A 15,486-nucleotide genomic window follows, 5' to 3' on the forward strand; every position below is an offset into this window, starting at 1 on the left:
AGGTATCCCATGCGGCACTGGGTGTTCTGAGCAGCTCTCTGATGAAGAGGCTGTACCGGGCCGCCCACAACCGAAGCTCCAAGCACATCCAGACAGCACCATCTCTTGCCTTGACACCCTGATGGCTCCCAAGTCTCCCTGACAGCAGCCAGAGAGAGCCTTTCAAAGCCAAGTGCAGATCACACTACTGCCTCACTTAGCTTAACCCCCTTCAAAGGTTGGGGACTAAAATCCAAACCCTCAAGGCGGCCTTCAAGGCCCCAGCAGATCTGGGCCCTTCCTTGAGTTTGCCAAGCTCTTCCCACCCTGGGGCCCTACCAGCTGATGCTCTCCCACCTGGAATCTCTTCTCTGGTCTCTTTGCACCCATCTTCAGGTCTCACAGCCCCGAGGCTGGGTCTCCCAAGCCGCCTCCGGGAGCCTCTGCCCCTCGCCCCTTTTCCTTCCCCGCAGCCCCTAACCAGGCTGAAGCTATGCACTTATCTGCCTGCTCCTGCGGGGCCCGTCTCCCTGCCCTGAGCCAAGACTTTATTTTCTCGCTCACCTTGGTAACCCCAAGACCCAGAATAATACTTAACAAGCCAGAGGCTTTCTCAAGTTGTTTGTGAATGAAGAAAACGGGCAGGACAACATTTACCAGCCTCGGCCCGGGCAACGCACATGTGCACATTGTGACCCCCAGCCCGCGCAGGCCATGCAGGCAGAGTGGACGGGTGGAGGCTGAGGCTCCAGGCCAGAAACATGATTAGCCTGAGACCCCACAGCGAGTAAACAGACTCAAAGCCACTAAAGCTAAGATTTAAAACTGGTTTAGTCTGATGCCTGATTCCACCTCTTTTTCTCCCGGGCCGTGCTGCTGAGGAGCAGAGGAACTGTAGTCCCTGTGGGTGACCCCAGGTGTGGGAAAGAAAGGAATTGTGGGTTGTTATTTTTTAAAACCAGAGAGAGCAGGAAGGAAATCGTGTGAATGGGAGACCAAAGTTGAGAGTAAAGTGAGTTTGCAAAAAGGTTAGAACTGGCAATTTTATATTTCAACATGCTTCATATTCTACATGCATTTGTTACTTCTCCCTTCATCTCACCTGCTTCACATCTCCATGGCGTGGACACCCACACAACACACTCACCTGGTATTATATACTTTGCTGGGTCTATTCCTGCTCACAGTTCTGTGCCTCCACAAAACAGTCCCTCGATTACCTTTGCACATCCCTACCTCTGCCCCCCACCCAACTCCCCCCACCAAACAGAACTGCCCAGCTTCCCAAAGTCCTGGCTTTACAACCATGGATTTTTTATTACAACCATGACACTACTTACACCTCGATCCTCTCTTTGCCCTCGACCTTCAGCCCGGGGGAGTCTGCTCATGCTCCCCCCATTATCATCCTTCACATGCCCACCCACAATACACACACACTCACACACACACCCCTACTTCTCTTTGCTGGCCATCTCTGGCGTCTCCTTCCTCACCATTTCATGCGCAGACCACCACTACAACTATTTCCCCCAACCGATTCTTACACAGCTGTTGAAATACTTTTCAAAATCTCCCTTTGGTTACTAACAGGTAAAGGTATTCAGGTCCAAACACCTATCTTTTATGCGTAAGTGATAAAGGAGCTGTAAAACACTTGAGTCCCAGGTCTCGGGGGTCTCGGGGTGGGTTCACATCTGTCACCACTCTGCCTCCATCTACATCTGAACTCTCCAGACTTGACTCTGAATCACAGTTTATGGTGTTTTCCCACAGTGCACCTGAAGCCAGCCATCTGCTCCTGCCCCAGCAGTCTGCTTTTCTGTAAAAGGGGAATGTCACTTAGCTTCGCAGAGTAAAGTACTCAAACCCACCACTATGAAGGCTCAGCATAGTAACAAAACATCAGGAAAAAGATGGCTGATACGACGTCAACTAAAAACATGTTTTGCACCTAAGGATTTCAAATCTGATGTCCATTTATTTAGAGCTAAAATAAATTTACTAAGAGAGGTTCTAGGTCAAACCAGTTTAAAAATACAAACCAAAATAATGCTTTATTTTTTTATCTTGATTTGAAAAATCTACCCATCTTTTAGCTTACAAAGAAGTCTCTTACCATATGGCCTCAGTGAATTGTCACAGGAATCCGAGTTGCACCGGAGGTTTCATTCCCATTTACGGCTGGGGAAGAAACCAAGGTCTATAGAGATTTGTTTAGCCTCAAGGTCATGGCACTGGCACCAAAACCTTCCTCTAGCTATCTAAAGTTGCTATTAAATCTGAATGCATTTCACCTGTAAAGCTTTCACCTTTATGGCTTTGTTCTGCTTTTAGAATATGCGCAACCTCAATGAGCAAAAATCAAATATTTACTTACTTCGAAAGTGCTAACTTCAAGATCTTCAAATTTTCCTGCAAGTGACATTCCCGCACAGTTTACAAGCATGTCCACTGGGCCCAGTTTCTCCTGTGCCTGGGAAGTTCGTCAGGGCAAGCATTATAAAAGGGAAAAGAGGACTCACTTAGTAGCAAATCAGTGCCATTAAATAAAATCCATGTAACTATTAAACCTACAGGGAAGATTTACCACTTCCAAGTCACATACTGAAATGACAAGAACCACAGAAAGGTGAGCAAATTATTTCCAATCAGCCCAACTTCTTACTTGTTTCATGACATTCTCTACTTGGTTATAGTCTTGAGCTACGTCAACTGATATACAAAGCACCACCTGGAGAAAAAGAAAAAAGTCATCAAAGCTATGCAGTGTCTAAAAGTGTTTTTAAAGAAATTTTTTTCAGTTAAAGGCAATTCTTTCCGATAGGGAGTACAATTTTGGATATACAATTACAGCATTTGAAACCTGCTAATAATGTGATTTGTAGAACCGAATTTTCTGGGCAGCTTTCATAGAAAATCATTTTGAACAAACTCAAAAGCATGTTTCAAGAAATATTGTCAAAGAAAACTTGCAGGTATAAGATGAGTTAAGTTCTAGGGATCTAATGTACAGCACAGTGACTAATATTGTAGGTATATTTAAGATTTACGAAGAGAACTTACGTGTTCTCAACACACTCACACAAAAAAGATAACTGTGAGGTGATGGGGGTGTTGATCACCTTGACTGTGGTAATCATTTCACAATGTAAAGATACATTAAATCAGTGTTATTCACTGAAACACATAGAATTTTTGTCAATTATACGTCAATAAAGCTGGAAATACAAAAAATGTAAACATGCTGCTCTTGAAATGCCATTAATCTAGTGACAGACAGGTCTGAGATCACCGGCAGCCAGCAGCAGAGGGAGGAATGGACGGCAGAGGGTCAGAGGCAGACTCTGGGGTAACGGGAATGTTCTGTAACTGGGGTCTCGGGGGTGGGTTCACACGTGTATTCATCTGTCAAAAGCCATCAAGCTGTACTCTTCAAATGGGTGTGGTTTATTACACATGAATTGTATCCCAAGTCATTAAAAAGAATACATAAATCACATAAAGAATACATAAATTACATCTCAGTTGTTAATATCTTTAATTGTTAAAAAGAGAACACTAAACCTAATTAATATGTTTAAAAAATACTCCCCTTGGAGCAATATCAGAGCCATGACTGCCATATTGGGATTCAGGATCAGTAGACGGAATGAAGAGACAAGCAAACAATATCTACTCCCGGAAGCCCTAGTTCAGGCTCCTGCTCAGAGGCTGAGCCAGGTGACATTATCTTACAAGACCAAGGGTCAATCTGGGCTTGTGCTGAGTTGGGAGTCTGGTAACATCTGGTTTACTCTGACGCCTGCTTGAGATCCCTGACTCTGGACTGACTGGCCACTCACAGACACGTTGGCAAAGGGTCATGAAGCCGAGTCTCAGAGCCCACCCAGGGCAGGCATACCCAGAGATAGTGTAGGTTCAGTTCTAGGCCACCGCAAAAAAGCAAATACCACAATAAAGCAACTCAACTGAATTTTTTGGTGCATATAAATGCTATGCTTACACTACACTGTAGTCTATTAAGTTTGCGATAGCATTATGTCAAAAAACCACAATGTACGTACCTTATTTAAAAAACACCTTATTGCTAAAAAATGCTACCCATCATGTGAGCTTTCAGCAAGTCCTAATCTTTCTGCTGGGGGAGGGTCTTGCCTTGCTGTTGATGGCTGCTGACTGACCTAGCGGTGGTTGCTGAAGGTTGGGGTGGCTGTGGCAATATCTTAAAATAAGACAACACTGAAGTTTCCCACATTGATTGACTCTTCCTTTCACAAATGACTTCTCAGTGGCATGTGGTCCTATTTGATGCCATTTTACCCATGGTAGAACTTCTTTCAAAACTGGAGGCAATCCTCTCAAACCCTGCTGCTGCCTTATCAACTAAGTGTACATAATATATGATAAATCCTTTGTTGTCATTTTGATAATCTTCACTGCATCTTCCCCAGGAGTAAATTCCATCTCAAGAAACCACTATCTTTGCTCATCCATAGGAACCCACTCCTCATCCATTCAAGTTTTATCATGAGATTACAGAAATTCAGTCACATCTTCAGGCTCTACTTCTAATTCTTGCTGTTTCTACCACATCTTCAGTTATTACTTCCTCCACTGAAGTCTTGAACACCTCAAAGTCGTCCATGAGGGCTGGAATCAACTTCTTCCAAACTCCTGTTAATGCTGGTATTTTGACCTCTTCCTATGGATCATGAATGTTCCTTAATGGCATCTAGGATGGTGAATCCTTTCCAAAAGGTTTTCAATATACTCTGTCTAGATCCATCAGAGGAATGATTATCTATGGCACTGAAGCCTTACAAAATGCACACCTTCAATAAGAAGACTTGAAAGTTGAAATTACTAGATACAGGGGCTGCAAGCAGATGTGTAGCAGGCATGAAAACAACATTAATCTGTACGTTTCCATCACAGCTCTTGGGTGACCAGGTGCTTGTCAATGAAGAGAAATCTTTTGGAAGGAATCTGTTTTTCTGAGCAGTAGGTCTCAACAGTGGGCTTAAAATATTTAGTAAACAATGTTGTAAGCAAATGTGCTGTCTGCTTTGTTGTTCCATTTCAAGAGCACAGGCAGAGTAGATTTAGCATAATTTCTAACAGTCCTAGGATTTCTGGAATGTAAATGAGCATTGGCTTCAACAAAGTCACCAGCTGCATTAGCCCCTAACCGAAGTGTCAGCCCGTCCTTGGAAGCTTTGAAGCCAGGCACTGACTTCTCTCTAGCTATGAAAGTCTTAGATGGCATCTTCTTCCACTGTAAGACTGTTACATCTACACTGGAAATCTGTTGTTTAGTGCAGCCACCCTCATTAATTATCTTAACTTGACCTTCTGGATGACTTAGGGTACCTTCTGCATTAGCACTTGCTGTTCACCTTGCACTTTCTTGTTTCAGAGACGGCCTCTTGACTTAAACTTCATGAACCAACCTCTGCTGGCTTCAGACTTTTCTTCAGCAGCTTCCACAGCTCTCTCAGCCTTCACAGAATTGAAAAGAGTTAGGATCTTGCTCTGGACCCGGCTTTGGCTTAAAGGAATGTTGTGGCTGGTCTGACCCTCTACCCAGCCCTCGGGATCTGAGGCACTGGGCAGGAGGGCTCCTTCATGCAGGAAGCAACCCCATCCAAATGATCGAATTCCTAAGAAAAGGAAATAGCCTCCTTTGCAAATATAACCTGGAATATTCCAGATTGGAGGGGATGTCCTAGGATTTTATATTATATTATCACAGAAAACATCTTTTTTTAAAGGGAGTAGGAAGCATAGGATTAATTTTTAAGCACACCTTTTTAAAATATCAGATCATGTTCTGTAAATAAAATCTGTATCACAGACATATGAAATTTAAAAAAAAGAATTAACAAATTACCAGGAAAAAAAAAAATGCCCACAGGACCCTGCTTGCTAAATTGTCCAACAGGCCCATTCTGGGTCCAGCAGAAGAATGAAACTCCCCAGACCTGATTATTTTCCCCTCCCTCAATGTGGTAGTCATGAACTTCCCACATGACCTAAAGCCTTCTGATAGATGAAGACGGGACAAAGGTATTGAAGAAGTCCAAGGCGGAGAGATGGTGCTGGCAGCAGAGAAAAATGTGAATTATTTCTCCAACGAAGAGGTTGAAGAAAATAAGAATGATGCCGTCAAGTTCAAAAAGAAGTGGAAGTAAGCAATGTGCTATTTAGGGTCATACAGATGCATAGTCAAATTACAAAGACGAGCAAAGGAAGGAGCCACACAGAAATCAGGTTGGGGGGCTGCCTGGTGGGATGAGACAAGAGGAGGAAGCGGAAGAGGGTTCACAGTGGGGGCTTCCAGGGCCCTGGGTGGGCGTGTATGCTGAGTCATGCGTTATGTTTTATACTGAAATATAATTTTATATATATACACACACCATTTTCTTCATCAAACAATTCCATTACCAAAAAATTTTTTTAATAACTCTTTCCCCTTAAGGATTTGTATAGTTAAATAAATAACTGAAATGGAATAATTTTCTAGTAAAACATCGTTCTTTGATCATTTGTGTGTATACATATGTTAGTCTTTTTTTTTTTTTTGGTAATAACCTGAACTCCTAGACAATTAAAACAATTTCACCAGTTTAAAAACAGTTTAATATGCATTTTGATGCCTTCCAAGAACTATTCATAGTGAAAGTAACCCTTGTGAAACTGGGTTGATTAGTACAGAAAATGCATCTTGAAGACAGCAGTTTTACCTGTTTATCATTAATAGAATGCTTTTCAATTTCCTTCTTTGCCTGCAGCAGCTTGTCCTGAAAGCAACAGAGAACAATTAGTCCTGGTGATTGTCTGCTTGTTTGTTTAAAATCCAGAGAAGCAGCAATTCTTTGTGGAAGTACTTACTAAATTCTAAAGAACACACACCACCTACACGGCAGAGCTACAGGCCATTGTCGACAAAAGAAAGAAGCTAAAAAGTAAGTTATGACTAAGTGAAGCACATTTTTTAATTGATTGCATAGAAAGGTCATGGAAAAAGAAAAGCCCAATTACCAGTATTAATTGCTGACAGTCACCCTATAATTTCTGATAACTGTTCTGATCTAACATTATGTAGTTGTGATGTAAAATAAGAACCATATGGGTATGAGATGCATCCCGACCTTAAAGATACGTATGATTCCATGTCAAAGAAGGCTTTTGTAAGCGATCGTCCAATATTTTCATCCTCTACTATAAAAACAAATATGGTAAAAACCACTTCTTAGATAGACTGGGTAAATCCATGTCTGGCTATTTCCAAAAATAATCTTAAGATACTCAAAGCTACCCATGTAACTGAGTAGCTCTTCCAAGGTCTCAATTTTGCCTATTTTACTCATTTTCTGAGAAGACAGGTATCAGTTTACAGTATCTTAAGTTGCTATAAAACTTATAATAAATACATCATGACAGCTAGAGAAGAACAAGAGAGGAGAAGTCCTTTGGGACGACACAAAGGTTTTCTAAACACAAATTTGTGTCCATAATAAAATAACATTGTTCATTGTTCTATTCAAAAAGACATATGCAATTTGGCTTTGCAAAGTCGGAATAAAAAATTAAATTAGAAAATAAGGAATTTTTTGATGCCAAAGGCTTGTCTGCTCATTCATCTCCAGCAATAAAAAGACCACAGAATGAGCTTCTGAGCACCTGAAACGGGGAAACCCCCTCCCCTGCCTCCCTGTTCATCTATCTTGTGTCAAACATTGGCATTGCTTCAGTCTCACAAAATGCCATTTTATTATAGTTCTGTTTTCCTTTCTATAAGGTGGCTTCAATGATGAAGCAAATTCATTGTCAGAGAAATCAGGGTATAAATAAAAGGTAGCTAATTCTGAGTTGCATGATTTTAAAAAAAGCTATGGACATCCAAGCCTAACTGTGTCACTATTTAAACATCTGCCCCAGAGGCCCTCCGGGGCCTGCCTTTCCCACTGGCAGCTGTGCACCCCTACCCGGGCAGTCCCCACTCCAGTGCTCTCTTTTGGCAGAGTTGAGTCCAAAATCCCCAAAACGCCACTGCGCTGCATCCCCATTCCCTCCATCAGCCCTCCCTTCATTGCTTCATTCAACAAATAGATTTTGAGCGCCCGCTATGAGTCAAGCATCACCCTGGCACAGAACAGCTGTGACACTCCAGCCACGGTCATGTCCCGGAACCTCCACGGAGCTAGAGGACCTGCAACTGTGTGAATAGTGCCACCGGTTTAGGCCATGGAAACAGCTTTGGAGAAATAACAGACCTGTGGGGAAAAAACGGGCTTGTGCCAACCTGACACAGAAAAACACCTGTTTCGCTAAACTGCTGGGGAGGAGTGAGATTCCACTGAAGGGTCTGGGTTTAACTAGAGATGAATATCATATCACAGGCAAATTCTAGAGAAATACCTACACATCCCTCAGAACTCAGACTCCAAGATTGCCTCTGCTGTCACCTTTGAGCGGGTGGCTTCTGACGGGCACATGTGCTACTTAAGCATGTCTTAGCCTCTCCCTTCTCAAGATCTGCAGCATCTCTGATGCCGTGTAATAGCTGCTGGCACTACATAAATATCTGTGGAGCTGACCTGCCTTCAACCAAGAAGTCTTTGCCCTGAGTAAGAGAAATAACCGGGTGTTCAAGAATCCTTCTTCAGACCAGGGATGTAAGCAAGCCCCAACATAGATGCGAACTCTACAGAACGTTTGTACAGCCTCTTTGACTAATGTAAAGTTGAATAAGTAAGTTGGTAATATCATACCTGGAAGACTTACCTCATTTCGTGCAACCAGAGTTATAAACGCTCCTTGTTTATAGCACTCGATAGCGATACACTTCCCAATGCCACTGGAGCCTCCCGTAACCTGACAGCAAAAATAATAACATCTGCTCAGCACTTGCAATTTCCCTTCTGTGAAATTGATTTTAAAAAAACGATGATGGGCTCTAAAACCAATCTAAAAGAACTAGAGTTTTAGCTATTGTAGTTTCTTCATCCCAGATGTAATGAAGTGCAAATATGAAAGATTACACTGTCAGCAGGGCCGGCTGCTTTGATTGTTCTCAAGACCAAACTGTAATATTTTTCTGAGTTCACTGGCAGGAAAGTGTCCTATAAGTCTAGCTAATAAATAATACATTAGTCCACCTCTGAGTCTAAATCCAACTGAATTTTATCTCCTTACTGCATACCTCCACTGCATGACTAGCTCTTTAACAATGAAAACAAATAGCCAGCTACATGTAAAAACATTTTAAATGCTTGCTAATTACAGTAATATGTGACCGAATAAAATTACTGAAAAGTAAAGCTTTTCTTTCTGCATTATCCTGTTCCTCATCAGCTGTAGCTCAGCCATATTGGCTTTTAGTTCCATGCTCCCTCCACCCTCCAAGCACAGGCCCTTTGCACATTCCACTCCCTCTAGCAACAATGCTCTCTCTTCCCCTTTTCATCTAGCTGGCACCTTACTCGCCCATTAAATCTCAGCTCCACCATCACCTCTTCATGAAAGCCTTCACTAACTGTCCCTTCCCTCACCTCAACCCACTTTGAAGAACTGCATCCTTTCTGCCTTTACATTATGGCACTCACTAATCAGACAGCCATGCATTTATTTGTGGGGTTATGTGATTCACAACCATCTCTCCAATCACTGCTCCATAAACTCCATAAAAATGCCAACTCTATTTTTGCTCTCCCCTATATTGCTAGTTCCTAGCACAGTGCCTGGCTTATAGGAAGGACTCAGTGAATATTTAGCTAATAAGACAAATGCAACATTATCTTGCTATAGTCATTTTCCCTATGCAAATGATGTAATATGGGGCAAGGGAGTGGGGGCCTGGGGGTTGTCAGGTGACCAGGGTGGAAAAGAGAGAGACATCTGTCCTAACATGGTGTTGTATCCTACCTTTAAAAAAATTATATCAACATGTCTTATGTCAGAAAACTAAAAAGCCTCACAATAATATATTAAATAGCTGTATAAATCTTAGTTGACAACTTCCCTGTATCAGACATTTAGGCTATTTCAAATATTTTACTGTTGGATATAATTCATGCTGAAATTAACATATTTGACCCCATCTCATGACTTTAAAATCACCATTCAACCCCTCCTACACAGGGCCCACTCTCTATGGACTCTTAGCCCCTATTTCTCATTAGCCTCAACTTCCCACCATGGAGGAGCTTTCTTTGGTAATTAACTAATTATCTACATTGATTTTACCATAAAAATATACCTGTTGCCCCAGCTAACAGTTGTCCCCAAGAAACTCTTTGCCATTGAGATGTGCCATGAGTTGTTTGGTTTAATTTTCCCCAGACATTCCAATTCCATAGCAATTAGCAGGACCTCTAAAAATGTCCCAAATGTTTTATGACGTTGTTTCTGCTGCCTACATGTACCTCCATCCAACACCCCTCCACAAAGCTACACCTCCAAATCCTACTTACCCTGAAAAGGCCAGTTCCAATGACCCTCCTCCAAGAAGCTTTTCCCTATCCTTTACCTGTTACTTTCTCATGTCTACTTATCACATGTCTCAGCTCCCTGGCCAGACGGTATGTTCTTTGAGGATGGGCACCGAGTCCCATTTACCTCCCTCGCTCAGAGGACAGTACCCTGCATAAGCAGTTACTAAGTAAACACTGGCCTACATTAATCTGCAAAATGATATATGGTACCCATTTGTCTGAAAAGTACAATGCAAAAATCCTGTAAAATTTTCCTATTTGTTATTCAATGAATTAACAGAAGTTGAAGTTATGAGGTTATTGAGAAAATGTATATACTCTAAAGTCTTATGTAGATTTAGCTGTTATGACCACTGTCCTTTTTCTAGACTGTAATAGGTAAGCTAGCTGTGTAACTTTACTGCCCAGCAAAAGAACTGTGCAACCTGATCACTTAATAGGATTTGTCTACAAGAACACAAGTACACAAGTGACCCTTGCACTTTTGGATCATGGTTCATGGGAAACTAACCTTATAGTCAAACCAGCTATATTTAGGCTATGTTTATTCCAAATATTATAAGAAAATGTAAAAGACTTTCATAATATCTGAGAAATGGTAAATATGGGTTACATTGCCTGACAATGGGTAAGTTGAGCCCAGATGTGGGACACTGAATGAACAGTTTAATTTCCCTTCTTTATCACTCCCTCTTACTATTCATTGCAAATATTGCATAAATGCTACTATCTCTTTAATCATATCATAAACACCTCTTACTGAGGGGAAGCAAGGGAGGGGGTGGTTTGCCGCAAGGACAGCTGCTCCCAGCCATCTCCAAAACAAGGGAGGACTTGATTTTCCAGTTCTCACCAACTCAGTTAAGCAGCTTTTTAAAAGTAAGTATAGACCATGTAGACTTCTGCAGTTTTACCACTGCAATAGGGAGCTATCACTAGTACAGAAGAATTGTTCTAAAAATGAAACAATAGCTATGACCTAAGTCTCTTCATGATGCCACATAAGCAGAAACTCTCCCATCAGCTCCTCCCCCAGCCCCTCTGAGGACAAACACATCTCAAGAAAAAGAACTGTGACATGAGACAAGAAGACAGATGGTGACATCACGTGAATTATTCGTGTCATCCTCACATTATTTATAGTGGCATATTAAAACAGGATGGTGAGAATAAATTCTTCTTGGTCTATCGGAACACGCTTGTTCGTTATCTTGTTGATGGAGTGCAGCAGGATGGGGTTGGACCAACTAGCGACAAGGTTAAGTGAAACTCCCATATAAATATGGAATGAAAATTTTCATTACTGCTTTGGCTTTACGTTTTAACAAATTATGCTCTGCAAACCTAAGTTGTGAAAGAATCCAACTTTTAAAGCCACGCTTCTGAGACAGCAGTTCCTCTGTAGATGTGACTCTTTCAGAATGCTGCGTGACTGCAAAGTTTTGCCTCTCTCTCCCTTCCTTTTTTTAATGAATTTACACTTAACTCCTCATCCGTCTCCCACATCAGGTATAGCAGGCATTGGAAATATACTGATAGTTTTACAAAGGAGAAGTTAAAGAAAGTAACATTTCCTCATTCACAAAGCTTTGTCCAGATTTCCAGCGCACTAAATAAATGACCATCCTGGCCTGTAACAGCTCAGGGGGTTGGCTGGCATCTCAGCGGAGGTGGCATGGTCACCTCCCGCATCAGGACGAAGGTTTGTCCTGCAAGCTTAGAAACTAACTCTTCCTACTCAGGCCTTCCCGCCTCGGCGTGCCTTGGGGGTTGTGCGACCCAAATAAGAAAACGGGTAAGACAGCCATTGCAACTGATGGAGCGCTGGACGCAGGTAAGGAAGCCTTCTCTCTGTTTCAGAAAGGTGCCAGACCTGCAGAAAAGGGATCGTGGAAGACACGAGCTTCCGGAAGGAAACAACCAAACCCTTCCACATCCCCTTCATCCTTAAAGCGCTAGCAGGTCGTTTAGCTCATCCTAGTGACTCTGAAATGATGGCAGACGACTGCGTTGCAACAGCACTAGGTCGACCCAAGCTGAGCTCAGAGAGATGAGCAGGGCGCACCGAGCAGGGCGTCCCAACACCGCTCGCCAGGACGCAGCCCCGGGTTCAGGACAATTTCCTACCCAGGTGAGTCACTTCCTGGATTCCTTTGGCAACTGCTCTGTCACTCGCCAGGCCACCTTACAGTTCCGAGCTGCCCCGACGGTCCTGGAGGCGGTGGGGCCCCCTTCCCTGCCGCCCGCCCCCTCGAGACCCGGCCGGGACCGCACCCCGCATCCCGCGCAGCCACGGACCGCGGTGTCCTTGGCAAAGTTTCTCGGCCCCTCTGTTCCTCGGTTGACTCATCGGGAAAACTGAGGACAAAAATATCCACATCCCAGGGATGCCCCGGGGATTAACGGGAGGCTCCCGAGCCCCTGGAGCCCCAGGACCCGGCTCGCTGGCGCTGTCCCCAGCCGCGCAGGGAGGAGCCCGACGCAGCGGAGGGCGGGTCCCCGCTGCCCTCGCAGGGGCAGTACCGGGGGGCCGGCGGCAGGTGACCCTCCTTTTGGAGACTAGGTCGGCGGCGGCCTGGCCTCGATCGCGGGCCGGGACGCCACTGTGGGGGACTCGGGGGGCTCGGGGCGGCGGAGCGGGCCCGTCGGCGGCGACGGCGCAGCAACGGGAGGCCACTCACCACCACATGCGCCCCGGGCAGGGCGAGGGGCTTGGGGCTGATGAGCGGAGACACCATGTAGAGCAGCAGCACGAACGCCACGAGGAAGGCGGCCGCCAGCAGCAGCATCGCGCGGCGGGGCCGGGCAGGGCTGGGGGCGCAGGCACAGGGCGCACGGCTGGCGGCGCCCGGCGATCACGCGCGGCCGCGCGCAGCAGGCGCGGAGCTGGCGGGCGGCGGGGCGGGGCGGCGGCCGAGGGGAAGAGGAGGAGCCGGATGAGGGCGCGACCGCAGGGGGCGGGGCTTCCAGGGGCGGGGAGGCCCCGGGCCCGCAGTGGCTGGGAGTCCGGGGTCTCCGGCCCCAGAACGGGCCTCTTTCCGCACCGTCCCCCGGAGCCTCCCGGGCGCAGGCGCGTGGTCCCGCGGCGCCACCTGCAGCCCCTGTGGCAGGCGCCCCGGGCTGGGCGCGGGCGCTGCTTAGGACCGCGGGGCGCAGGGTTCCAACCCTGCCCGGCCGCGCGCGGGGCTCCGGGCCTGCGAGTCCGGCCGGTCGCCGCGCGGCCGCCCAAGCTGTCGGGAGCGTTCGGGGGCGCCGCTATCGCCGGCGCGGGCGCCCCGACCCTGCGGCAGGGTGGAGGGCCCGGGTCGGGTTCTGAAATCCCGGGCTCGGCAAACGGTCACGGCCTAGCCTCGCTTTTCAGAACACCGGGAAAGCCTTACGTGGAGTTTTAAGAAAATCACTCGAGTAATTTAATTTCGTGGAGTTCGGGGTTCATCTTTATCAAGGCATAGTTTTCTTTTCTTTTTTTTTTAAACCGCTTTACTGAGATCTAATGCATAGCCCATACAATTCATTGATTTAAAATGCATAATTGGTTTTTGGTACAGTCACAGAATTGTGCTACCATCACCACATTTAAAACATTTTGTTATCCCCCCTACCCCCAAAAAAAATCCTGTAGCGATTAGCAGTTACTCCCCTTACTTCTCCACGTGCCTCCCCGCACCCACAAGCCCTAGGCAATTACCTATCCTATCTCTGGACCTGCATATTGTGGGTGTCTCATAAACAGAATTATACAAAAGTAACCTTTTGTTTGGCTTCTTTCATTTGCATAATGTTTTCAAGGTTCGTGCTGTACAAGTGTATTAGTACTTCATTCTTTTTATCACCAAGTTATATTCTACTGTGGATATACCACATTTCATGTATGGATTCTTCAATTGATGGACATTTAGGTTATTTCCATTTTGTAGCTGTGAAGAAGTATGCTGCTGTGAACATTCATGTACAAGGTCTTGTGAGGACATATGTTTTCATTTCTTAGGTATGTACCTATGAGCAGAATTGCTGGATCTTAGGGTAACTATGTTTAACCATAACTGCCAAACTGTTTTGGGAAAGCAGCTGCACCATTTTACATTCCCACCAACCATGTATGCTCTCCACACCTTCACCAACATTTATCACCTACCTTTTTAATGATAGCCTTTTTGTGGGTGTGAATGACATTTCATTGTGGTTTTCATTTGCACAAGGTACTTTTTTTTTTTCCTGTGTTTCCTTTTTGTTGTGTTTTTAGAAATACTAAAGAGCTTGGAGCAAAGGAATTGATCGAAGTTCTTCTTCTTTCTTAACTTATAGCCCAGAATTAGCCCAATGGGGAAGGTTCGAGGGCATAGTCCCCCAAGACTTCTGGCACCAGTTGCAAGTTTGAGAGACTCCCAAACCACCGTCAGTTTTGATAATTCTCTAGAAGGGACTCACAGAACTCAACGGAGTGTCATTATACTCATGGCTATGGTTTAAGGCCAAGTCGGCTCAGGGAAAAAGTAAGTAGGGCAAAGTCTGGAGAGCTCCTAACGCAAAGCCACTGTTGTTGTCTCCCATGGAGTCAGGACGTGTGACCCTCTGTGACAGTATTCATGGGGTATTACCAACCCGGGAAGTTCACCAGGGAATCTCATCTGACCTTCAGAGTTTTTACTGGGACTCCATTATATAGGCATGATTGATTGACTGCTCATGTGGGTGAAGTCTGTCTCCAGGTCAGCTGATAATGCATGTTACAAAATTTTCACCTAAATCACCTGGTTGGTCTTTCTGGCACAGCCAGCCCCCACCTTAAAATCCAGTCTGGCCAGCCCTCATCTAAACAAAAACACCTCTATCAGGTACAACATAGATGACCTCCCATAAGGCCAAACCTTCTCTTTGGCAAGACCAAATTCTTTACTCCACAGGCCACCACCTGGCCTCTATCCAAAGCTCTCCCACAGCAAAGCAAACATATACCTAACATCTGGAGGAGGAAATGTGGAGTAGGAGGCTCTTGACTCAATTTTCC

The 15,486-nt window shown here is 44.9% G+C and overlaps 1 protein-coding gene across 1 annotated transcript in view; it reads right to left on the reverse strand.

The window, feature by feature from the left end:
- The window catches only part of KDSR (3-ketodihydrosphingosine reductase), a 35,062-nt gene extending 21,680 nt beyond the window's left edge, over positions 1-13,382 (reverse strand). Inside the window, exons 1-5 of the mRNA XM_017642561.3 lie at positions 13,160-13,382; positions 8,770-8,859; positions 6,726-6,782; positions 2,648-2,713; positions 2,360-2,455 (exon numbers count right to left, since the gene is read on the reverse strand). Of these exons, the coding sequence (XP_017498050.1) occupies positions 2,360-2,455; positions 2,648-2,713; positions 6,726-6,782; positions 8,770-8,859; positions 13,160-13,267 (417 nt within the window). The 5' untranslated portion in view covers positions 13,268-13,382. The remainder of the gene's footprint in view (positions 1-2,359; positions 2,456-2,647; positions 2,714-6,725; positions 6,783-8,769; positions 8,860-13,159) is intronic.
- Between the last annotated feature and the right edge of the window lie 2,104 nt (positions 13,383-15,486).

Source organism: Manis javanica, chromosome 9, assembly GCF_040802235.1.
Source record: "Manis javanica isolate MJ-LG chromosome 9, MJ_LKY, whole genome shotgun sequence".
NCBI classification, from domain to species: domain Eukaryota; kingdom Metazoa; phylum Chordata; class Mammalia; order Pholidota; family Manidae; genus Manis; species Manis javanica.